Genomic DNA, 24,862 nt, shown 5'->3' on the forward strand with positions numbered 1-24,862 from the left:
TGGGGATGGAAGTGACCTCAGTTTATCAGGAATGGTGAAGGTAGTAACCTCAGTTGAGCAGGAATGGAGATGGTAGTGAGTCAAATGAAAAGGAATGGCGATGGAAGTGACCTCAGATAAGCAGGAATGGTAACGAGAGTGACCTGAGAAGAGAAGGAATGGGAAAGGGAGCGATGTCAGACTTGCAGTAATGTGGAAGGGAGAGATGTCAGAAGTGCAGGAAGGGGAAGGAAGCAATGTCAGACTTGCAGGAATGGGGAAGGCAGCGATGTCAGACTTGCAGGAATGGGGGCGGAAGCGATGTCAGACCTGCAGGAATGGGGGCGGAAGCGATGTCAGACCTGCAGAAATGGGGAAAGGAGCGATGTCAGACTTGCAGGAATGGGGAAGGGAGCAAAATCAGACTTGCAGGAATGGGGAAGGGAGCGATGTCAGACTTGCAGGAATGGGGAAGAGAGCGATGTCAGAAGTGCAGGAATGGGAAAGGAAGCGATGTCAGAATTGCAGGAATGGGAAAGGGAGCAAAATCAGACTTGCAGGAATGAGAAAGGGAGCAAAATCAGACTTGCAGGAATGGAGAAGAGAGCGATGTCAGAAGTGCAGGAATGGGGAAGGAAGCGATGTCAGAATTGCAGGAATGGGAAAGGGAGCAAAATCAGACTTGCAGGAATGGGAAAGGGAGCAAAATCAGACTTGCAGGAATGGGGAAGGGAGCGATGTCAGAAGTGCAGGAATGGGGAAGGGAGCAATGTCAGGTTTACAGGAATGGGGAAGAGAGCGATGTCAGAAGTGCAGGATTGGGGAACGAAGCAATGTCACAATTGCAGGAATGGGGAAGGAAGCGATGTCACAATTGCAGGAATGGAGAAGGGAGCAATGTCAGAAGTGCAGGAATGGGGAAGGGAGCGATGTCACAATTGCAGGAATGGGGAAGGGAGCAATGTCAGAAGTGCAGGAATGGGGAAGGAAGCGATGTCAGAATTGCAGGAATGGGAAAGGGAGCAAAATCAGACTTGCAGGAATGGGAAAGGGAGCAAAATCAGACTTGCAGGAATGGGAAAGGGAGCAAAATCAGACTTGCAGGAATGGGGAAGGGAGCGATGTCAGGTTTACAGGAATGGGGAAGAGAGCGATGTCAGAAGTGCAGGAATGGGGAAGGAAGCAATGTCACAATTGCAGGAATGGGGAAGGAAGTGATGTCACAATTGCAGGAATGGGGAAGGAAGCGATGTCACAATTGCAGGAATGGGGAAGGAAGCGATGTCATAATTGCAGGAATGGGGAAGGAAGCGATGTCACAATTGCAGGAATGGGGAAGGGAGCGATGTCAGAAGTGCAGGAATGGGGAAGGGAGCGATGTCAGGTTTACAGGAATGGGGAAGAGAGCGATGTCACAATTGCAGGAATGGGGAAGGAAGCGATGTCACAATTGCAGGAATGGCGAAGGAAGCAATGTCACAATTGCAGGAATGGGGAAGGAAGCGATGTCACAATTGCAGGAATGGGGAAGGGAGCGATGTCACAATTGCAGGAATGGGGAAGGGAGCGATGTCAGAAGTGCAGGAATGGGGAAGGAAGCGATGTCACAATTGCAGGAATGGGGAAGGGAGCGATGTCAGAAGTTCAGGAATGGGGAAGGAAGCGATGTCACAATTGCAGGAATGGGGAAGGGAGCGATGTCACAATTGCAGGAATGGGGAAGGGAGCGTTGTCAGAGGTGCAGGAATGGGGAAGGGAGCGTTGTCAGAGGTGCAGGAATGGGGAAGGAAGCGATGTCACAATTGCAGGAATGGGGAAAGAAGCGATGTCACAATTGCAGGAATGGGGAAGGAAGCGATGTCAGAAGTGCAGGAATGGGGAAGGGAGCGATGTCAGAAGTGCAGGAATGAGGAACGGCGGCCTCAGTTGAGAACTGTGGAGGGAATCTAGGTGAACAGGGATGAGGAATGGAGAAGTCGCTAGTAATGTTTTGTGCTTTTAAACATGTCTGTACAGGTTGTTTTAGATCTAAAGTGAACCCAGATGCCTAATTGTTCTCATTGGAGGCCGTTACCTAGCATGGGGCTGGTGCAGGTTCCGTTGTTGTGACTGATGATTTCATCTATAGACGCACAAAGCGTGCAGACGCACAGATGTACACCTGGAAAGGACATATGGTGCATTTGAATAAAGGCGCACACACTGCCAGCAAATGACGTACTCCGGGCCGACTGAGAACCATAAGACTCTCTCATTCACTCATCCTGTAGAAATGCTGATTTCACACCAACATTTAATTTCCCTCTAGGTAACAAAGTTCCTATTCGTGATGGCACCAACCAGGCTGTGGGGGAGCTGGAGCACAGTCCTGTGGCTCTGGCTATGGCCCGCTACCTAGGTATTGACACCAGTAGTGAGGGGCAAGCAGCAAGAAACCGCCTGGGCATTTCCCTTATCATACATGGTGCACCCCTTACAGGTGAGTGGAACCCAGTCTATGCATTATAGGGAAGAATAAGTCTGCGTATCTGTTTTACTGGAGGCTGAGGCATAACAATAAAACGTTATTGTCGCGTTCATCCAGTTGGGAGACCCTGGAACACTGGAGTAAAGATTGCAGATCCTCATTTTGTCTAGAATGACCAGGGTGGGATTGGCACTGGAGGCCGGACTGTAGAGAGATAAATGGGGCCCATGTACTGGGAGAGCAGGAGACTGAGCACCTAGCGTACAGCAGGTGGACTGATGCAGCAGGAGACTGAGCACTAGCGTACAGCAGGTGGACTGATGCAGCAGGATACCGATCACGAGTGATAAAGCTACGGTCTAAGAACACTGTACGCTATCTACGTATGAAGTACCGTAAGGGTACGCACGTTGCGTAACAATCGCTTAGCCGTAGTCGAGACGCTCAAGCATTACGTTCGCTCACGGCCAAGAGATCACTGGCAGGCATGCTATTGGCTGCTGACTAACGTAATGATTCGCTATAGCGTAGCGGACGCTCGGGACCACGAGGAGATCACCAGCGGCGCTGACGCTCACAATGTTAAACCTTTATATCTAAACCATAAACAATGTAATATGCTGTAAAACCTTTGTGTAGAGATAGGGTGTAGATGCAACCTAGTGTAACCTTATTAACTTAAAAGCTGTTTGAGCGTCACCGACGCTCTGAGAATACTAAACACTATAAGAATTACACAGATACCGTGCTTAGGGTCCAACGCCTAATATATATATATTATGAATGATATACTTGCAAAAGAATTAATACAAATACAAATCATACACTACAATATAACATAGACTACCTAACCAGATAACTACACAGGAAATATAATACAATTACTATTTAAAGGAAAATAAGAGAGAAAGAGGAGAAGGGAGAGAGAGAGAGAAATTGGCCCACAATAACAAGAAGATCAATATAGTTGCGGAGAAACACTTACGCACAAGGGGAAACGATCGCATGCGCCTCGATATCCAGCTCCCGATTATCAGCAATGAGAACCGTTGAAGAGAGTGAACTGGTGAACTGGATATGGTCGGCCTGCCTATTTATGCCCCACACACAATACAATTCAATGGTCCCTACAATCTCATTGTTCATTGGACACAGGAATTCGGCTTCGCATTATAACAAAAGGTCATAGGTTGATTCATACAGGTGGGCTGTGACTGCTTCCAACTGTTCAGGTGGGTGGGACACTGAGTTTCCCGCCGCATGACTAAATAAGAACAAATAATAGTAAATGGACATAAACGTCTTATGTCCATAACTATTCGCACGAGCGATTAATCCGCTCCAAACCAACACCGGAATATTGCTATTTAAATACTCTTCCGATGGGTACCAAACACCACTGTATGACCCCTGTTATACCCTTCGTATAATACAAAGAGGGATCTCTCTGTTCAGGAACATGCTAGGTTAACTAAACTTTCAGAATCTATCAAAGGGACCATGATCTACAAAATACATTATATAGTGAAAATATGTAACGATTGAGTCGCACGCTACGATCACATAAACTCTACCGTAAATACGCATACCGTGCGCCTGCGGGTGCCCGCGACTGTGAGTATGCGCACGTACGGGAGAGCGCACGCATGCGCAGCACGGACCTGTGTGAGGTGCAAATATGGTAGTGTGCATAGAGATATTTTTCTGACTTTGACAGTCCACCCTTTGGCAGTCAATAATAACTGCCACCTTCTAAAACATTTCAAAAGAGAAAAATATATGTCAGGGGTTAATACATTTACATGGTTGGGTAGGGGAGGAGAGGAGAAGGTAGGAAAAGGGTATGACCTAGTGAGATAGCAGAAGCATGTGTGTATGAATCTGTGCTTGGGGGTCATGTATCATCGTGCCGTACGTGTTTTAACTCAAGCTTCGAGGTATTGCGAAGTATACATTTGAATTCCTTCTTATCCCGTGGTACGGGTCTGTGGATGGGCTGTCAAACTTTACCGAGCTCTTTTCGGCTTTGGTTGTAACAAAATGGGGGAGCACATTTTAGTTGATGATACATGAATGGGGGAGATATGTGATTGCTGATATCTGTGCCTGTATTCCCTATCGACTATGTGTGTCATTACCTGAGGGTTGTAGAAATGAAGAAAATACATAATTACGGTAAATGCGGTGGTATTCTATGTCAGGTAAATGTACATTCGTCGATTGAGGTCTTGTTTGGTGTCTGTTGAATGCAGTCTTCTTTGTGCTTTTGCCCATAAGGTGCGAGCAAAAGCTGTCAATGTCCATAGATTTACAAAAGTGTTGGGCTAGCGTAATTTTAAAATTTCTAGGGAAACTGGGGATCCATGGCATAGTTCATCAAAAATCTGTGTATCAGGTTGTCAAAACTTCTTCTTTAATCTCTCTGTTGTCTGTATATCGGCTCATCAAATTCCTCGTCCAAGTGGGTCTTTTTACCTTGGAGGAAACGGAAAAACAGGTGAAGGAAACGGACCGTAGAAATCGCATTTTCATCACATCATTGTTTCTACATTTGGGTCATAAATCAAGTCCATTGGAATTACAGTTTCCTCACTCCTCAAACTCATTACCCTGGTACGATGTTTGCACTTCATTAAAGCCTGACCGCATCTAAATATCAAACCAATCGTTATGATAACACCTAAGATGCATAGGAGAAACTTCCCAACATCCATTATGACTCCTTGAGCCCAGTCTCCTAAACCAGAGAACCAATTTCGCGGGTTCAACCATGACACCCAACCAGTCAGCTCATTACCTACAGCAGCAAGAGTGAGATTGTGTCTCCTGCGAAATTCCCACTTCAGTTGGAGAATATCGTCCATCTTTTGGTCTATGACCTCGACCGGGTCCTCGGTGCTATTCGTAATATATGTGCAACATTTCACGCCGTATTGTGTTGCCAGTGTGACACAATATCCGCCTGTCACTGCTGTGAGGTAATTAAGAACCATTCTATGCTGTACCAGTTCTGTTTTATAAGCTTGAAGTTCCCTTCCAGTATACCTAAACGTGTCATCATACATTTCAGTGATATTATCTAACAAATTGGCGAGCGCAGATATGTATTTATAATTCAACACTCCTCTGGCGGTGCGAGTGATGTCTAACGTGATTAGAAACTGAATCCCGGTGGATTCATGGATCATGTCAGAGGCCGGATGCTCTGTTCTTTCTATCAGGTGTCGTTTAACTACGTGCTCGTAATGGGTGTGAGTATAAGGAGTTTGGGCAACACGGTGTATGTCTTTCATTTTGTCATGTGATACAGTCATTACTTCAGGCAGTACTTTTCCAATATAACACAATCCTTCAGAGTTTGGGGCAAGCCACTTATACGCCTTTCTCCCGCATATGAAATATGCATCATCGGGGAGAACATATGGGACGGAGTAGGACATAACCATATTACATACCTTCCATGTGAAATCTCCTAACCCTAATTCTTCCATCTGCTTAGTACACGTATCAGGTTGTACGATATGTGCACAGTATCCTGGTGATACCTCTCCAACTCTCGTAATCCTATTTCCTAAGGTATACCTATACCGGAAAGATTTTCCTCTACTGGCTATGTGGCGTATAAGCTCTGTATCTGTAGGCATTCTATCTGCTCTATGTGAAAAGGTCATGGTTTGATTACTCCATGACACTTCCCAATTTCCCGGCTTTTGGGGATTGGAGATGTTAAAACATAATAGGGACCTATCCACATGGTATTGGTGGAGCTTCAAACTAGGAGGGCTGGAGATATTAAACCTCCTGTCCACCGGTCTCCCACCACTTAACTCAAGTACCTCCCCTAACGTTAAAGGAAATGGTACTAGCCCTGATTTGCTATGACCTTGAGGTACTTGAGAGCATACCCAACAATCTGTTTTATGTAACACACTACCCACTAAGGAGTGATAGTCACTCAATGGATGCCGGTCCATATGGATATTAAAACTGGATTGGCATTTCTTTATGCACCCATCCTCAATGACATTGTTACAGAGCCGACAGATACAGTTTTCTTCAGCTAACAATCCTTCACAATTCCTTCTATGGTCAATGCTATCGGATCGTTTTCTGATACTCGCCTTTGCTTGTTGATTATGTTGTTCTTGGAAAACTACGCCTCCATCTCTGTCATCAGAACCCATTCCAGAACCTCTCTCGACCTCCATGGTACTCTCGCCGGAACAGACTGCTCTGGTCAACATCATGGTCAACAGGAAAATCCGGATCACAGTCTCTTGGGGCAAGTCCATCTTGTAGGAGGAAACGGAGAAGAATGAGAAGGGGGAAAAAAAAATAATTTGAGGGAGAGGGGATGGGAAGTTGGAGAAAAACAATAAAAGGGAACAGGGGATCGACAACTGCTTTTGGTCTTGTGATTTTCAATGCTCAGGTGCCGCCTCAATCCTCCTGGAACAGACACTCCAGTGATACAACCTCTACCGTCTGTTCCTTATCACGGGACCTCTCTGGATCAGCAACCTTTTTACAGTGGGACGAATGAACCCAAGTCTCTCTCTCAGCAACCTTCAATGCTGTAGTGCTAGTCAATAAGACCTGGTATGGTCCTTCCCATCTGTCAATAAGGCAACCTGAGCGTAGAAAATTCCGTATCATTACATAATCCCCAGGTTCAATGTCATGACAATTACTATCTGGTAAATCAGGAATCACTAACTTCAGATTATCATTTTGATTCCTCAACTGTTTACTCATGTTAATCAAGTATTTTACAGTCACTTCATTGTTACACTTCAAATCATCCTGAGGGTTAATCATAACATGCGGTTGTCGACCAAACAAGATTTCAAAGGGAGACAGATTAAGAGGGGACCTGGGAGTGGTTCTGATGCTGTACAGTACAATGGGTAAAGCTTCTGGCCATGTCAATCCTGTCTCTGCCATCACTTTACTCAGTTTATTTTTAATAGTGCTGTTCACTCTTTCCACTTTCACACTCGCCTGTGGACGGTATGGAGTGTGCAGCTTGCTATCAATTCCCATCAATTTACACATTCCTTGAAAGACATCACCTGTAAAATGGGTACCCCTATCACTTTCGATAATTCTAGGGATACCATATCTACATACAAATTCCTGCACAATTTTCTTAGCAGTAAACATAGCGGTATTTGTGGCCGCCGGAAATGCTTCGACCCAATTTGAGAAAACATCTATACAAACAAGTACATATTTCAAATTTCGACAAGGGGGTAATTGAATAAAGTCAATCTGTATTACCTGGAAAGGGCCGCCGGCAGGTGGGATATGAGATGGTTCTGTAGGTATTGCCTTTCCGATGTTCTTTCTCAGACAGGTAAGGCATGACATTGCCCTTTTACTCGCATGAGAAGAAAATCCTGGGGCACACCAATATGCTCTTACCAACTTGCACATCCCTTCCTTGCCCAGATGAGTCAGCCCGTGAGCTGCCTCAGCTAAGCATGGAAGGTATGCTTTGGGGGCCACTGGTTTACCGTGTCCATCCGTCCAGAGTCCTGAGGACTCCTGACCATATCCCTTTGCCTTCCAGACTGCCTTTTCCTGTGTGGAACACAAATTTTGCATCTCACACAACTTCTGTGTGTTGATGGTATTAAATACCATCAGTTGTGTGGTGTCTTTCTGTCTGGGGGTAGCAGCTGCTAATTTAGCAGCTTCGTCTGCTCGGCTGTTACCAAGTGATACTGGGTCTTGGCTATATGTATGTGCTTTACATTTGATAACAGCCACTCTGTCGGGTTCCTGTATCGCTGTTAGAAGCCTTTTTATGTGAGCTGCATGCGCTACCGGTGTACCAGCTGCCGTCATGAAATTTCTGAGGCGCCATAGGGCTCCGAAATCATGGACTACCCCGAATGCGTATCTAGAGTCGGTGTAGATATTGGCTGATTTGCCCTTAGCCAATTCACATGCTCTGGTTAGGGCGACCAGTTCAGCAACCTGGACTGAGAGAGGTGGGCCTAGCGGTTCCGCTTCTATGGTGCCTTGGTCATCTACGACTGCGTATCCAGTACACAAGTCTCCCGAGTCTGACTGTCTATGACAACTACCGTCCGTGTAGAACGTAAGTTCTACATCTTCCAGTGGGTTGTCACTGATGTCAGGCCTTGCGGTAAAATTTTGGGTCAAATATTCCATACAATCATGAGTGTCTTCCTTTGTGTTAAATTCTCCTTCCCCACCACTCTCATCCTCCACCCTTTGTGCCTGTCCAGGCACACCTGGGAGATATGTTGCAGGATTTAATGCACTGCATCTCCTTATGGTGATGTTTACGGGGGCCATTAGTGCCAATTCCCATCTTGTAAACCGCGCTGATGAGACGTGTCTGGTTTGTGCAGAATTTAACAAGGCTGACACTGCATGTGGTGTATGAATTGTGAGGTTGTGACCTAGCACGACGTCTTCGCTTTTCGTTACTAGCAATGCTATCGCAGCAACGCTTCGCAAGCATGTGGGGAGGGATCGCGCTACCGTATCTAGCTGAGCGCTGTAATATGCTACCGGCCTGCTGGCATCACCGTGCTTTTGGGTTAGTACGCCTGCCGCGCAACCAGCACTTTCTGTTCCGTATAGTTCAAAGGGTTTCCCATAGTCAGGCATACCTAATGCTGGTGCCTGCGTTAGGCACTGTTTAAGTCTCTCAAATGCTGTCTCAGACTCGTCTGTATGCGAAATCCGATCAGGTTTGTTTGAGGAGACCATCTCCTGCAAGGGTAACGCTAGGATGGAAAACCCTGGGATCCAGTTACGGCAATACCCACACATTCCTAAAAATGTTCTGATCTGTTGCTGGGTTTGTGGCAGAGTCATGTCTCTAATTGCTTGAATTCTATCAGCGGTCAGGTGTCTCAGTCCTTGTGTTAAACAGTGTCCCAAATATTTTACCTTAGTTTGGCATAATTGCAACTTGTCTTTGGAAACCTTGTGTCCTGTGTCTGAAAGATGAAACAGGAGCTGTTTCGTATCCTTCAGGGATGCTTCCAATGAATCAGAACACAGTAGTAGATCATCCACGTACTGTATTAATACTGATCCACTCACTGGTTGGAAAGACTGTAAACAATCATGCAAAGCCTGGGAAAATATACTTGGGCTATCTATGAATCCTTGTGGTAATCGAGTCCATGTGTATTGGACTCCTCTGTATGTAAATGCAAACAAATATTGACTGTCAGGGTGCAGAGGTACCGAAAAGAAAGCGGAGCAGAGGTCAATAACAGTGAAAAATTTCGCAGTGGGAGGGATTTGCATTAGGATGACAGCTGGATTTGGCACTACGGGGAACTGACTCTCAACTATTTTGTTAATCCCCCTTAGATCCTGCACTAGCCGGTAACCCCTCCCCCCACTCTTTTTAACAGGGAAGATGGGACTATTGGCAGTGCTGGACGTTCTTACCAGAATGCCCTGTTGTAGCAAGCGCTCTGTTACGGGATACACTCCTAACTCCACCTCTGGCTTCAGAGGGTACTGTGGGATTTTTGGAGCTATCCTACCATCTTTTACTTGTACAACTACCGGAGCTACGTTTGCCATTAATCCAGTGTCCTGTCCATCTTTAGTCCAAAGTGACTCTGGTATCTGAGATGTCATTTCTTCTACTTGGGAGGGAGTCCTATTTGTCATAATGGTATGTGACATTAATTTTGACGGGGAGTCTAACATGTCTCGCACTTCCTGAGCTTGATTCTCAGGTATGTCCAAGAATACACCTTCAGGAGTACAATAAATGACGCACCCCATTTTACACAGTAAGTCTCTTCCCAGGAGATTAGTCGGTGCCGATGCAGCCAGCAAAAAGGAATGCTTGGTATGTAAAGGCCCTACTGTAATCTCGGCTGGTTTGCTAACAGGGTAGTGCTGGACTACTCCCGTTACCCCTATGGCTGGAATTGTCTTACCAGTGGTTCTCATGCCCACTGTCGAATTTATCACTGATTTGGCCGCCCCTGTGTCTACAAGAAAGTTTAATGATTTACCAGCTACATTGATTGCAATTTCTGGTTCGCTTTCAAGGCTTGCAATCAATTTTACTGGCTGCAGATTACAGGTATGGCCACACCCCTATTGGGTATGGTGACCTCCCTGAATCCCGCTGGCAGCAACTACTTGTGATGGAGTTAATTGGGAGCTACCAGAGGCTTTCCAGTCTCTGTTCGGGGGGTATCTTTTTGTTTCCCCTGTATGTGGCTCATAACTCCGTTTCTGCTGACTTTGCTCCCAATGTCGTGTGTCGTGTCGTTGTCTAGGGGGTTGGTATGAGTTTCGTGAATTCTTCATTCTACAATCTCGTGCCATGTGTCCCTGTTTATGACAAGAATAACAAGTAACCACATTTGACTTACCCACAGGGTTTGGTGATATAAACAAAGGCTGCCTTGTGGTCAGGGCCTGTATACTTACTGCCATTAACTTATCACCTTGTTGTTCCCTGTGTCTGGTGATGTTCCTATCGTGATCAATAGCAGCCTCTCTCAAAGTAGCCACAGACAGACCTCGCCAACATGGTTGTGTGGTCTGTACCCTAGTCTTCAATGACTCTTTTAAACCATCCATCAGTACCGATACTGCTACTTCTCGATGGTTTATGTTTGTTTTAATGTCCTCTATGCCTGTGTATTTTGCCATTTCTGATAATGCTCTGTGAAAATACTCTGCAGCTGTTTCTGACTCCTTCTGTTTGATGGAGAATATTTTGTTCCATTTAACTACGGCTGGGAAATACTCTTTTAACTGTAAGCTTATTCTTTTTACATTGTCTTTGTTGTACACATCTGTAAGAGGTACATCCTGATCTAATCCACAATCAGCTAAAAATTGAGCTGCGTCGACATTGGAGGGTAAACATGCTCTCAGCAATATCTGCCAGTCTTTGTTGTTGGGCTCTAACGTGTTACCTAGGTCTCTGATGTATTTTTGGCTGGCAACTAAGTCTTTTCTAGGGTCAGGGAATTCCGACACTATGGTCCTTAATTCCATTCGGGAAAATGGGCTGTACATGGCAATGTTCCTAACAGGAGTGACTCCTGAAGTGTCTGTTTTCCCATTTGGAACTACTATTACCTTAACAGGATTAACTCTAACAACCTCATCCTGTGTAGATTCTACAGGCTGTGGTGAAATAGTTTCAGCATAGTGTATGGTGCCGTACTTACCCGTTGATACGACCTCACCTATCCCTCCGCTAGGGGCTTTCGTTACTAATCTCGGGGGTTGAGCTGTGCCTACAGTGGTCTCTGCTATGGTGGCTGCTAGAGAGAGCGCTGAAATTGTTGCCGATTCGTCCTCTTGATCACACTCCTGAGGAAAGTTCAAAACAGGGTACAACTTGCACGGGTTAATACTTGCATTGGTTAATTGGTTAACATTATCTTTAACATTTACACAGTTGCTAAGTGTTTGTTTGTTACACCTTAATGCGTCATTCTCCGCAACCAATTTTTCTCCCGATATATATGGTGGCGGTGGGGCCGTGGCTATCAGTTTTCTGATCGAGCCAGATCCCGCCGCCTGAGCCAATCCTCTCTGTATGTCACCCTCCTGTTGCCACAACTGTAAATAATCATAATGCTTGATTCGTCTCTTGGCTGATTTAATGAGACATATCCTTCTCCTTAAATTCGTTAACACTTCTGTGCTGAAGCTACCTACTCTTGGGAATTTCTCCCCGTCATGTACCGTCATTCTCTCCCATTCATCACATAAAGCTTCTGTGTGACTTCCGTATTTCTCACACATTACGTATCTTGCCGACCCGACTGGTCGGTTCACTGAATCAACCCGAACCGAGGTTGATCGCCCCCTACCTGAACAAGTGGCCCCCATAGTTCGAAGGTGTTGCTTTATTCAACCAACCCTTACGCAAACCAAAATGTTCAAAATAGGCTGACGGTGGCGGTTTACCGAGTACCCCACTCACTCGCCCACGCCGACCAATACGACCTGATCACACCGATATGGTGCTGGCGTACTCGACCTAGGGCCCCTGCGACCTGAACCTCTATTTACTGGAACCTGTGAGGGTGATCCGAAGAACACTTACTCTTTCCAGTAACTATTGGTTGTTGGATAGTTCCTGAGTGAGCAGCGAACCTCCCTTAAAATAAAAAAAATTACACAAATCACGTTAGAATGTACAAATAGCGTTTATGACCTTCGTACACAAATAGTACCGGTCAGGTTTACTAATGCACACAATTACGTGCGGTACAATCGTTCAGCACATAAGCAACTAATCTTATGTACGGAGCGACCAGTGGAATCGAAAATTGCGGCTGCGAATTCCTTCAGCCAGAGCTTGTATGGCCTATATGGGTGTTGCACCAACCCTTTCTTGGTGTTGTGCCTGTGGACTGTATAGCGGACTTCCTTGTCTGCTGTACCTGAACCTGCTGGTCTGCTATGACCTCCTGGTCTGTTACAGTATGACCTCCTGGTCTGCTACACTCTAATGCTCAAATTGTATGTTTTAACCAGTTATGCCTCCCTAGCCACCATGTACGTCACTTACACGCATGTACCTCACGAGAACTCGACTTTTCTTGTGGTTCAACCTCAAAAATTGTAAAAACAAACACTCACTCACCACATATACACTTTTGTTTCTATTTCTATTTCTGCGCAGAAATTTTTCTTTAGACCAGATGTGTTACAAATTAGGAGAAGGATCTATTAATTTAAATTTCGAATTTTAAAATAGATTTGCGCGATTTATCGCCTTGCGTTATTTACCGCGTTGCGCTATTTATCGCGTTGAAAAAAAAAAAATTAACACGTGATTTGAGTTACGTGGGCGTACCCGTACGCTCCGTTGCGTAATATACGCTGCGTGCGTCGGCCCTTGGATTGCGTACACAAATCTCAGTCCTTTGTTAGAGACACGTGTACGCAAAGCAAAGATCCACCGTAACACAATTTATACGTTTATCAATGTAGATGATCCTTTATCATCTACCACGCACCACACTGACTTCGCCTTGTCTCTCAGGCACAGCTGTGTTTGTCTATATTTTAACTATATTACCTTTACTCTTAAACTATGAAATAGCGGCAAATCTCTCTTAGCACGTTTATCAACTATAAAACTGGCAAACAGGAGAGTGATATACGAAAATACACAAATGAAAAAAAGAAATGCAGATATATATGTGTGCGTGCGTGTGTACGCAAGACAGAAAAATAAACAGTTTTAAAAGAGACTAGCGTGTTGTTCTTACCTCCGGTTCCTGGATTCCTTCAGCACCCTTTACTAAGAGAAGCAGACGCTTATCCAAACAGCACTACGAGGAATATGATCTCCCGCCCTTTGCTGCTGGATAATGTCTGCTGAAATTACCTAGTGCAGATGTGTGAAGGACAGGACGAGCCCGCAATTGATAAAGCTACGGTCTAAGAACACTGTACGCTATCTACGTATGAAGTACCGTAAGGGTACGCACGTTGCGTAACAATCGCTTAGCCGTAGTCGAGACGCTCAAGCGTTACGTTCGCTCACGGCCAAGAGATCACTGGCAGGCACGCTATTGGCTGCTGACTAACGTAATGATTCGCTATAGCGTAGCGGACGCTCGGGACCACGAGGAGATCACCAGCGGCGCTGACGCTCACAATGTTAAACCTTTATATCAAAATCATAAACAATGAAATATGCTGTAAACCTTAGTGTAGAGATAGGGTGTAGATGCAACCTAGTGTAACCTTATTAACTTAAAAGCTGTTTGAGCGTCACCGACGCTCTGAGAATACTAAACACTATAAGAATTACACAGATACCGTGCTTAGGGTCCAACGCCTAATATATATATATTATGAATGATATACTTGCAAAAGAATTAATACAAATACAAATCATACACTACAATATAACATAGACTACCTAACCAGATAACTACACAGGAAATATAATACAATTACTATTTAAAGGAAAATAAGAGAGAAAGAGGAGAAGGGAGAGAGAGAGAGAGAGAGAAATTGGCCCACAATAACAAGAAGATCAATATAGTTGCGGAGAAACACTTACGCACAAGGGGAAATGATCGCATGCGCCTCGATATCCAGCTCCCGATTATCAGCAATGAGAACCGTTGAAGAGAGTGAACTGGATATGGTCGGCCTGCCTATTTATGCCCCACACACAATACAATTCAATGGTCCCTACAATCTCATTGTTCATTGGACACAGGAATTCGGCTTCGCATTATAACAAAAGGTCATAGGTTGATTCATACAGGTGGGCTGTGACTGCTTCCAACTGTTCAGGTGGGTGGGACACTGAGTTTCCCGCCGCATGACTAAATAAGAACAAATAATAGTAAATGGACATAAACTTCTTATGTCCATAACTATTCGCACGAGCGATTAATCCGCTCCAAACCAACACCGGAATATTGCTATTTAAATACTCTTCCGATGGGTACCAAACACCACTGTATGACCCCTGTTATACCCTTCGTATAATACAAAGAGGGATCTCTCTGTTCAGGAACATGCTAGGTTAACTAAACTTTCAGAATCTATCAAAGGGACCATGATCTACAAAATACATTATATAGTGAAAATATGTAACGATTGAGTCGCACGCTACGATCACATAAACTCTACCGTAAATACGCATACCGTGCGCCTGCGGGTGCCCGCGACTGTGAGTATGCGCACGTACGGGAGAGCGCACGCATGCGCAGCACGGACCTGTGTGAGGTGCAAATATGGTAGTGTGCATAGAGATATTTTTCTGACTTTGACACGAGCATACAGCAGGTGGACTGATGCAGTAGGAGACTGAGCACTAGCGTACAGCAGGTGGACTGATGCAACAGGAGACTGAGCACCAGTGTACAGCAGGTGGACTGATGCAGCAGGAGACTGAGCACTAGCGTACAGCAGGTGGACTGATTCGGCAGGAGACTGAGCACTAGTGTGCAGCAGATGGACTGATGCAGCAGGAGACTGAGCACTAGCGTACAGCAGGTGGACTGATTCGGCAGGAGACTGAGCACTAGCGTACAGCAGGTGGACTGATGCAACAGGAGACTGAGCACTAGTGTGCAGCAGGTGGACTGATACAGCAGGAGACTGAGCACTAGTGTGCAGCAGGTGGACTGATACAGCAGGAGACTGAGCACTAGTGTGCAGCAGGTGGACTGATACAGCAGGAGACTGAGCACTAGTGTGCAGCAGGTGGACTGATACAGCAGGAGACTGAGCACTAGTGTGCAGCAGGTGGACTGATACAGCAGGAGACTGAGCACTAGTGTGCAGCAGGTGGACTGATACAGCAGGAGACTGAGCACTAGTGTACAGCAGTTGGACTGATGCAGTAGGAACCAGATCCAGCACTTATAGAGAAGAGCAGTAATGCTGACAAATGAGGGATTAACAGGAGAACTGACATTTGCAAATGGAGCAGGTGAACTTGATGTAGCAGGAACCCAGGTCCAGCATGTAGAGAAAATAACAGGAGTGATGGATCTGGATTCACAGAATGAACACTTACAGCAGGACCTTAAGCCAAGGTGAACCTCTGCTGGAAAATGGGATTTTGGTACTTACCAGATAAATTATTTTCTTTGAATCCACAGCGGGCACTGGAGTACTCTTGAGATATGGACGGGGCGTTAGCAGGGATAGGCACATTTACAGGGTTCACTACGGCTGGCCGGCGGTCGGGCTCCCGGCGACCAGCATACCGGCGCCGGGAGCCCGACCGCCGGCTTACCGACAGTGTGGCGAGCGCAAATGAGTCCCTTGCGGGCTCGCTGCGCTCGCCACGATACGGGCACGGTGGCGCGTTACGCGCGCCACACTATTTTATTCTCCCTCTATGGGGGTCGTGGACCCCCACGAGGGAAAATAAGTGTCGGTATGCCGGCTGTCGGGCTCCCGGCGCCGGTATACTGAGCGCCGGGAGGCCGACCGCTGGCATACAGAAGACCACCCCATTTACATATTTAAATTAGTAACCCTCCACCCCCTCCATACTCTCAAGGTACCTCAGTGTTTTTTACTAAGCCGAATAGGAGCGAAAGAGAGGATGAACAATGGAGAGTTACATATAACATTATAACATAACGGACAACTAGAAAGTTGACACAACAATAGATAACAATCACCTTAACTTTTGAACAAGTCGGTGAGAATGTGTTACCATTAGATCTGCTGAACTTACCACAAGCCAGGTGAAACTGCTCTGGGTGGGCGTCCAGTGCCCCCTGTGGATTCAAAGAAAAGGATTGTATTTAAAGGTAAGTACCAAAATCCCATTTTCTTTTTCATCCACTAGGGGTCACTGGAGTACTCTTGGAACGTACCAAAGTTTCCCCCTTGGGTGGGAGAGCTGTTTGGCACCTGTAACACTAGACGGCCAAAGCTAGATGCTGATGCCGCAAAACTTATCAAACTTATAAAAGCGCACAAACGTGTACACTGATGACCATGTAGCCGCATGGCAAAGTTGCGTCGTAGAAGCTCCGCAATTTGCTGCCCATGAAGTTCCCACAGAACGTGTGGAATAAGTTAAAACTGATGTAGGCGGTTGTAGCCTAGCATGAAGGAAAGTCTAACGAATGGGCTGCTTAATCCATCTGGCCAAGGTCTGCTTGGAAGCTGGCCAACCCATCTTGCCTGCATCATAGAGAACAAACAATGTATCCGTTTTACATACTGTTGCTGTTCGGGCTACATAAACGCGAAGCACGCGTAACACATCCAAAGTAGCTGGAGTTCTTGCAGCTTCTTATAACACTGGAACTACGATTGATTGGTTGATTAATCTGAAAAGAAGATACCACCTTTGGTAGGAATGCGGGATTCGTCCGAAGTTCCGCTCTATCATCATGAAACACCAGATATGGTGGCTTGCATGACAAGGCACCCAATTCTGAAACATGCCTTGCTTGAAGCTAAGGCTAGTAGAAAAACTGTTTTCCAAGTTAGAAACTTAACATCCACTTGTTGTAAGGGTTAAAAAATTGAAGACTGTAAAAAATCTAAAACCAGATTCAAGTCCCATGGAGCTGTAGGTGGTATAAACGGAGGTTGTACTCTGAGGACACCTTGCAGGAATGTGTGAACTGTTGACAAAAGTGCCAAACGCCTTTGAAAGAAAATCGACAAGACAGAGACCTGCACCTTTAGCGTAGTCCTCCATCTAATCTCGTTTGTAAAAATAGCAAAAGACGGGCTAATTTGAAAGAAGATGTCGCAAACTTCCGAGCCTCACACCACCCTATATAATCTGTAAATAAGAGAGAGGAACAAGCGCCTGTGGTGTAATATTTCTTTCCAGGGTGTATAATCAACAGATAGTGGCTTGTCTTATAGCATATTAATCCACTGCTTCAAAGTAAATATCTGAATCTGTTCTACTTTTGGAGAGAAATACGACGGAGAGATCCTATTGTACCAAATGAGCTGGGTGTAGGTCAGACTATGCACAGGTCTGACGCCACTGCTGGTACAGACAGCTGTTTCGCCAGTAGGTTGCTTATTCAGCTCACCAAATTCTGTGATAATGAGCTGCTGTAATTGGCTTCCTAGCATGTAACATGGTTGGTATAACAGACTGTGGAATGGCCTCTCGTCTTAAGAGAGCGGTTTCAACAGCCACCCCGTCAAACGCAGCCGCACTAAATCGTGGTAAAGGAACGGACCCTATGGTAGAAGGTCTGGACGAAGCGGGAGCGGCCAAGGATTGTCTGCGAGTAGACCGCGGAGATCCAAGAACCACGCTCTTCGAGGCCAATGAGGCGCTACTAGTATGACTGTCGTGGACTCTCTTTTGATCCGTTTTAGGGTGGAAATAGATGTTTGATAGTTTTGGTGAGATGCCATCAGGTCAACCTGTGGGTAACCCCACCGCTGGACCAACATCTGGAACACTTCTGGATGTAATGCACATTCTCCTGGATGAAAATCTTGACGATTGAGATAAGCTGCCTCCCAGTTGTCCACTCCTGGTAAGAACACTGCCGACAATATCACTTGGTGATGCTCGGCCCAATTCAGGATTCGAACATCTTCTCGTATGGCCATGTGACTTCGAGTTCCTCCTTGTTTGTTGATGTATGCGACTGCCGTCGCGTTGTCTGACTGAACCTGGACAGTCTGATACTGGAGCATGTGCACTGCCTGTCGCAGTGCGTTGTAAATTGCCCTGAGCTCCAGGACATTTATTGACAGTAATCTTTCTCGGTCTGACCATAGACCCTGAAGCTGACAATTTAAGACCACTGCTCCCCAACCTCTGAGATTTGCTTCCGTCGTCAGAATTAGCCAATTCCAGACACCGAACCTTTTTCCTGCGGTGAGATTGTGTATGTGGAGCCACCAGAGTAGTGATACTCTGGCCCTTGGAGACAACCGCACCAACTGATGTATTTGTAGATGCGAGCCTGACCACTGAGCGAGAAGATCCAGTTGAAAAGGACGTGAGTGAAATCTTCCGAACTGCAGTGCTTTGAAAGACGCCACCATCTTGCCTAACAGTCAAATGCACCGAGACTGTCCATAGTTTGAGCACTAACTGTACCAGATGACGAATACTTTGTGCTTTCTGTTCTGGCAGGTACATTTGTTGATCCACCGTATCGAGAATCATTCCTAGGAATTGAAGTCTTTGAGACTGAATCAGGCTTGATTTCTTGAAGTTGACAATCCAACCATGCTGAACTAGTACATTGTACATTAGTAAGGCATGTTGAAGGAGTATTTGTTGAGACTGATCCTTGATGAGAAGGTTGTCTAAGTACGGAATTATTATCACTCCCAGGGTTCTGAGATGAGCTATCATCACAGACATCACCTTTGTGTATACCCGAGGCGCTGATGAGAGGCCAAACGGTAGTGCCTGAAATTGATAATGGTTTGTTGTACCGCAAACCTTAAGTACACCTGATGCGGTGGCCAAATTGGAATGTGTAAGTACGCATCCTTGAGATGCAGCCAAATCATGAATTCCTGTGGTTCTAAACCTGCAATCACCGACCGCAGGGATTCCATTTTGAATCTGTAGCAAGCGACGTACTGATTGAGCCCATTCAGGTTCAATATCAGTCTGACAGAGCCGTCCGGCTTTGGTACTACAAAAAGATTGGAATAATAACCTTGACCCTGTTGGTGAACTGGAATCAAAACTGCGGAATCTACGAGAGACTGAATCGCGGTCTGCAGAACCGCCTTCTTGTCTTCCGACACAGGTAGGCCTGTCGTGAAAAACCACATCGGTAGTAGACAATCGAACTCTATTTTGTAACCTTTGACCACTAAATTGCGGATCCACCCATATGTGGATGTCTGAAACCACGCCAAGTGAAACATATGAAGGCGTGCTCCCACAATTGAAGATGCAAGATGGCCCGTCATGCCACTGGCTTGTGAGCGGACTTGGTGTCCTGACGACAGTTATTGGTTTGTTGGAAACCACGTCCTCTACCACTTCTACTCTGTACGGTTGTTTCTTAAACACGGCCTCGAAAGGACTGAGTTCTAAAGGAATTAAACGCTGGTCCAGCTTATTTCCGTTTTGGAACTGATGTGGGCAATGGTAGGAAAACAGACTTTCCCCCAGTGGCCTGCAAAATCCATTTGTCTAATTCAGAACCAAACAACATATCGCCAGTGTAAGGCAACGTTTCTATTCCTTGTTTTGACTCTGCCTCCGCCTGCTAAGAATGTAGCCAAAGCGCCCGTCGGGCCGCAGCTAGTGTAGCTGAAAATCGAGAACTAACCTGGCCGATATCCATAGAAGCCGTACCTAAAAACTCTGCGGATTCACAAATATGATCAGCAAGAAGGATAAGCTGATTCAAGGGAAGATCTTGTTGCAGGCCCATCTTGAGCTGTTTTGGCCATGTAACTACAGTCTTGTTAACCCAAACTCCAACTAAAGCAGGCCAAAGCAACACCCCTACTGCTGTATACATTGACTTTAGCATAGTTTCCAGCTTCCGCTCTGATGGGTCTTTAAGCGTGGTAGCAGCTGGGACTGGAATGGTTAACTTCTTTGAAAGTTTTGACACTGAGGAATCCACCGCCGGTGGAGTTTACCATTTCGTAGTCCATAGACTCTGGGAACGGATAGTTAGACAGAAACCATCTAGGCATAGAAAACCGTTTATTCGGATTCATCCATGCTTCCGTTAACTGCTTATTAATAGAATCTGAATACGGAAAACACACAGGTGCTCTGTTTTTTTTTTGCAAATAAAATCTCATCATTTGAAAGAGGTTCTTCAGTCTCTGTAAAATTCAAAACCTGACTTACTGCCATGATGAGATTATCAATGGTTGGGCTATCAGTAACTTCACTATCTGACTCCTGGCCCAATTCACCTTCTTCTTGTTCCTCCTGAGATAACAGGTCTGGCATTGAATCGTCAGAACGCAACACAGCTGACTCCGGTAGGTTATGAGACCACCAATGACTATTTTTCGGATTTGAACTGGACCTGGACTGCTGTAAACCCTGCAAAGTCCTTGACATCTCCTGAGCCCACTCTGGCAGCTCAGACAGTATCAGCCTAGCCTCAGATCTAGCCGTCTCACGCTCCTTACGCACAGCAGCCAACTCCGATTGTAAGCCAGTCATCACACCTGCCATCATCACCCAAGGCGGATCAGGGAAAATGTTTGTATTTGTACCCGTATGTGCAAGACACACTGTGCAAGTGGTAGTTCCATCAGGTAACACACTCTCACAGACCTTGCAGCCAAGCTGCTTTTTTTATTTTGCATTAGCTTTACTCATTATGTAACCAAACCCAAACAGACAAGTAGACAAAGACAGACAAGTCCCACGACTCAGTAAAAATGTCACTAAAGTGTGTATAAGCCCGAAGTGCAGTGCACGTGGGACACACTAAAATCAGTTTCCAGAGACCTGCACTGTGAGCCTCTGTAATCCGAGGCGCTGATGTGGTCATAATCTCTGCTCCCTTCCTGCGATCTCCCCCCTGCAGCATCGCAGCTCTTGCTGGCGGACCGAGGCAGCAGTGAGAGCTGTTCGCGGTCCGAGTGAGGACAGAGCCGCGGCAGGGAGCCTTTGGTGGTTGGGGAAGCTAACTGCGGGAGGAAGGCGGGAAGCGGCGGCGGCTGCTGGGCAGTCCGCGGCTGGGCTGCGGGAGGTAGGCAGGGAGCGGCGGCAGGCGCCCAGCGGCTGCTGTGCTGGGGAACACAGAAGGAACATGTTTTAATAAAGTCCCCTTGCATGGCGGGCGGCAGCGTGAGCTGACCGCCCCGTCTCTCCCCTTCCCCAGTAACAGAAAACAAGTGAGCAGCGGCAGTGTGAGTTGCCTGGCCGCTCATTACCTGATAGTAGAGGAGGCTATGACGGGGCTTCTCTCCCAATCTCTGTCCAGCTCCTTCTGCAGCCTGAGGCTGAAATCAGCAAAGGCTGATACTGGTCTATTTTGGGGCTCCTCTCATGAGCACTGACAAGCCAACTGCTGCAGTCAGCAGCACCAACAATCCCGGACCCAAGCTTCTTGATAAGCTGGGAAGGGATTGTGTGAAAAAATTTAAAATCTCAAAATTAGTAGAAAAACTGTGGAGAATCCTCCACGTGTGTCTTCCCAACTGAGGCACAGGAAAACACTGGGGTACCTTGGAAGTATGGAGGGGGTGGAGGGTTACTAATCTAAATATTTAAATGTGCATGTCCCTGCTAACGCCCCGTCCGTATCCCAAGAGTACTCCAGTAACCGCTAGTGGATGAAAAAGAAAGTAAGTTGTTCTGGCAATGCTCTGCAGTCCACAACAGGTTTAAATAGGACATTCCTGGCTGTCATTGGATGCAGAGGTCATGTGAGCGCAGCATTCAGAATCAGACTGGATGGATCAGTCACCTGACTACATCGAGCATGGCTGCACCCATGTAGTCCAGGAAATAAAAACAGTCAGGATATTAGGAATGCTACAGTCAACCACAATATGTGAGCGTCGGAGAGGTATGTGAGACTAAGACCCCGTTGTGTGACAGTGCCCAATTATGTAGTATAACGCGCACTGGAGCATATGTAATGTAAGTGTGGAAATCTCATATTGCTATGCACAGCTTATTCAGCTGATGATCAGGACGGCTGGTGTAACCTCTCCCTTCATTCTGTGCTTTAGGCAAGTCCTCCATGGCAGTGCTTTTGGCCCAGCACTATAATGTTGCCTGCCTTTCAATTGATTCGGTGGTACTAGAAGCGATATCTGATGGGAACAGCCACACAGGTCTGAGGGCAAGACAACTGTGTGCCAAGGCTGCACTGGATCAGGCGCTTCGGGAGTCTGAGGAGGCCGGTGAGTACTCTCAGAGCTGTATCTCCGGTACATATATGTGATGTGTGTGTACCGGAGGTTTATATGGGATGTCTGTGCCCCGGAGGTGTATATGTAATGTGTGTGTACCGGAGGTGTATATGTAATGTGTGTGTCCCGGAGGTGTATATGGGATGTGTGTGTTCCGGAGGTGTATATGTGATGTGTGTGTGTACTGAAGGTGTATATGTGATGTGTGTGTACCGGAGTTGTATATATGTGATGTCTGTGCCCCGGAGGTGTATAAGGGGGTGTGTCTGCCCCGGAGGTGTATTTGGGGGTGTGTGTGCCCAGGAGGTGTATATGTGATGTGTGTGTACCGGAGGTGTATATGTGATGTGTGTGTGTACCGGAGGTGTATTCGTGATGTGTGTGTACCGGAGGTGTATATGTGATGTCTGTGCCCAGGAGGTGTATATGGGAGTGTGTGTGCCCCGGAGGTGTATATGGGATGTGTGTCCCCCGGAGGTGTATATGGGATGTGTGTGTACAGGAGGTGTATATGGGATATGTGTGCCCCGGAGGTGTATATGGGATGTGTGTGTTCCGGAGGTGTATATGTGATGTGTGTGTGTACTGAAGGTGTATATGTGATGTGTGTGTGTGTACTGAAGGTGTATATGTGATGTGTGTGTGTGTACTGAAGGTGTATATGTGATGTGTGTGTGTGTACTGAAGGTGTATATGTGATGTGTGTGTACCGGAGTTGTGTATATGTGAGGTGTGTGTACCGGAGGTGTATATGTGATGTGTGTGTGTGTGTGTGTGTGTGTGTGTGTGTACCGGAGGTGTATTTGTGATGTGTGTGTACCGGAGGTGTATATGTGATGTCTGTGCCCAGGAGGTGTATATGGGGATGTGTGTGCCCCGGAGGTGTATATGGGATGTGTGTGTCCCGGAGGTGTATATGGGATGTGTGTGTACAGGAGGTGTATTTGGGATATGTGTGCCCCTGAGGTATATATGGGATGTGTGTGCCCTGGGTGTTTATATGGGATGTGTGTGCCCCGGGGGTGTATATGGGATATGTGTGTCCCGGAGGTGTATATGGGTTATGTGTGTCCCGGAGGTGTATATGGGATGTGTGTGTCCCGGAGGTGTATATGTGATGTGTGTGTCCCGGAGGTGTATATGTGATGTGTGTGCCCCGGAGGTGTATATGTGATGTGTGTGTGCGCCCCGGGGGTGTATATGTGATGTGTGTGCCCCAGGGGTGTATATGGGATGTGTGTGCCCCGGGGGTGTATATGGGATGCGTGTGCCCCGGGGGTGTATATGGGATGCGTGTGTCCCGGAGGTGTATATGGGATGCGTGTATCCCAGAGGTGTATATGTGATGAGTATGGCCGGAGGTGTATATGGGATGTGTGTGCCCCGGAGATGTATATGGGGTGTGTGTGCCCCGGAGGTGTATATATGATGTGTGTGTCCCGGAGGTGTATATGGGATGTGTGTGCCTCGGAGGTGTATATATTAGAAACATAGAAACATAGAATTTGACGGCAGATAAGAACCACTTGGCCCATCTAGTCTGCCCCTTTTTTTTTATCCTTTAGGTAATCTCAACCCTTTTTGAACCTTAATTCTTTGTAAGGATATTCATATGCCTATCCCAAGCATGTTTAAATTGCTCTACAGTCTTAGCCTCTACCACCTCTGATGGGAGACTATTCCACTTATCCACTACCCTTTCTGTGAAGTAATTTTTCCTTAAATTTCCCCTGAACCTCCCCCCCTCCAGTCTCAGTGTATGTCCTCGAGTTCTAATACTTCTCTTCCTTTGAAGAATGTTTCCCTCCTGAACTTTGTTAAGACCCTTGATATATTTGAAAGTTTCTATCATGTCTCCCCTTTCCCTTCTCTCCTCCAAACTATACATGTTAAGATCTTTTAGCCTTTCCGGGTATGTTTTGTGATGTAGGCCATGCACCATTTTAGTTGCCCTTCTTTGTACAGTCTCTAATGTATTTATATCCTTCTGGAGATATGGTCTCCAGAACTGGACACAGTATTCCAGATGGGGCCGCACCAATGGCCTATACAGTGGCATTATCACTTCTTTTTTCCTGCTAC

General features: G+C 46.3%; 1 protein-coding gene across 2 annotated transcripts in view; it reads left to right on the forward strand.

Moving 5' to 3' along the window:
• The window catches only part of HYDIN (HYDIN axonemal central pair apparatus protein), a 478,199-nt gene that overhangs the window by 215,504 nt on the left and 237,833 nt on the right, over positions 1 to 24,862 (forward strand). For both annotated transcript variants that reach the window (XM_063945857.1, XM_063945858.1), the window contains 2 exons: positions 2,288 to 2,458; positions 22,598 to 22,771. In XM_063945857.1, coding sequence (XP_063801927.1) covers positions 2,288 to 2,458; positions 22,598 to 22,771 — 345 coding nt within the window. The remainder of the gene's footprint in view (positions 1 to 2,287; positions 2,459 to 22,597; positions 22,772 to 24,862) is intronic.

Source organism: Pseudophryne corroboree, chromosome 11 (assembly GCF_028390025.1).
Source record: "Pseudophryne corroboree isolate aPseCor3 chromosome 11, aPseCor3.hap2, whole genome shotgun sequence".
Lineage (NCBI taxonomy): Eukaryota > Metazoa > Chordata > Amphibia > Anura > Myobatrachidae > Pseudophryne > Pseudophryne corroboree.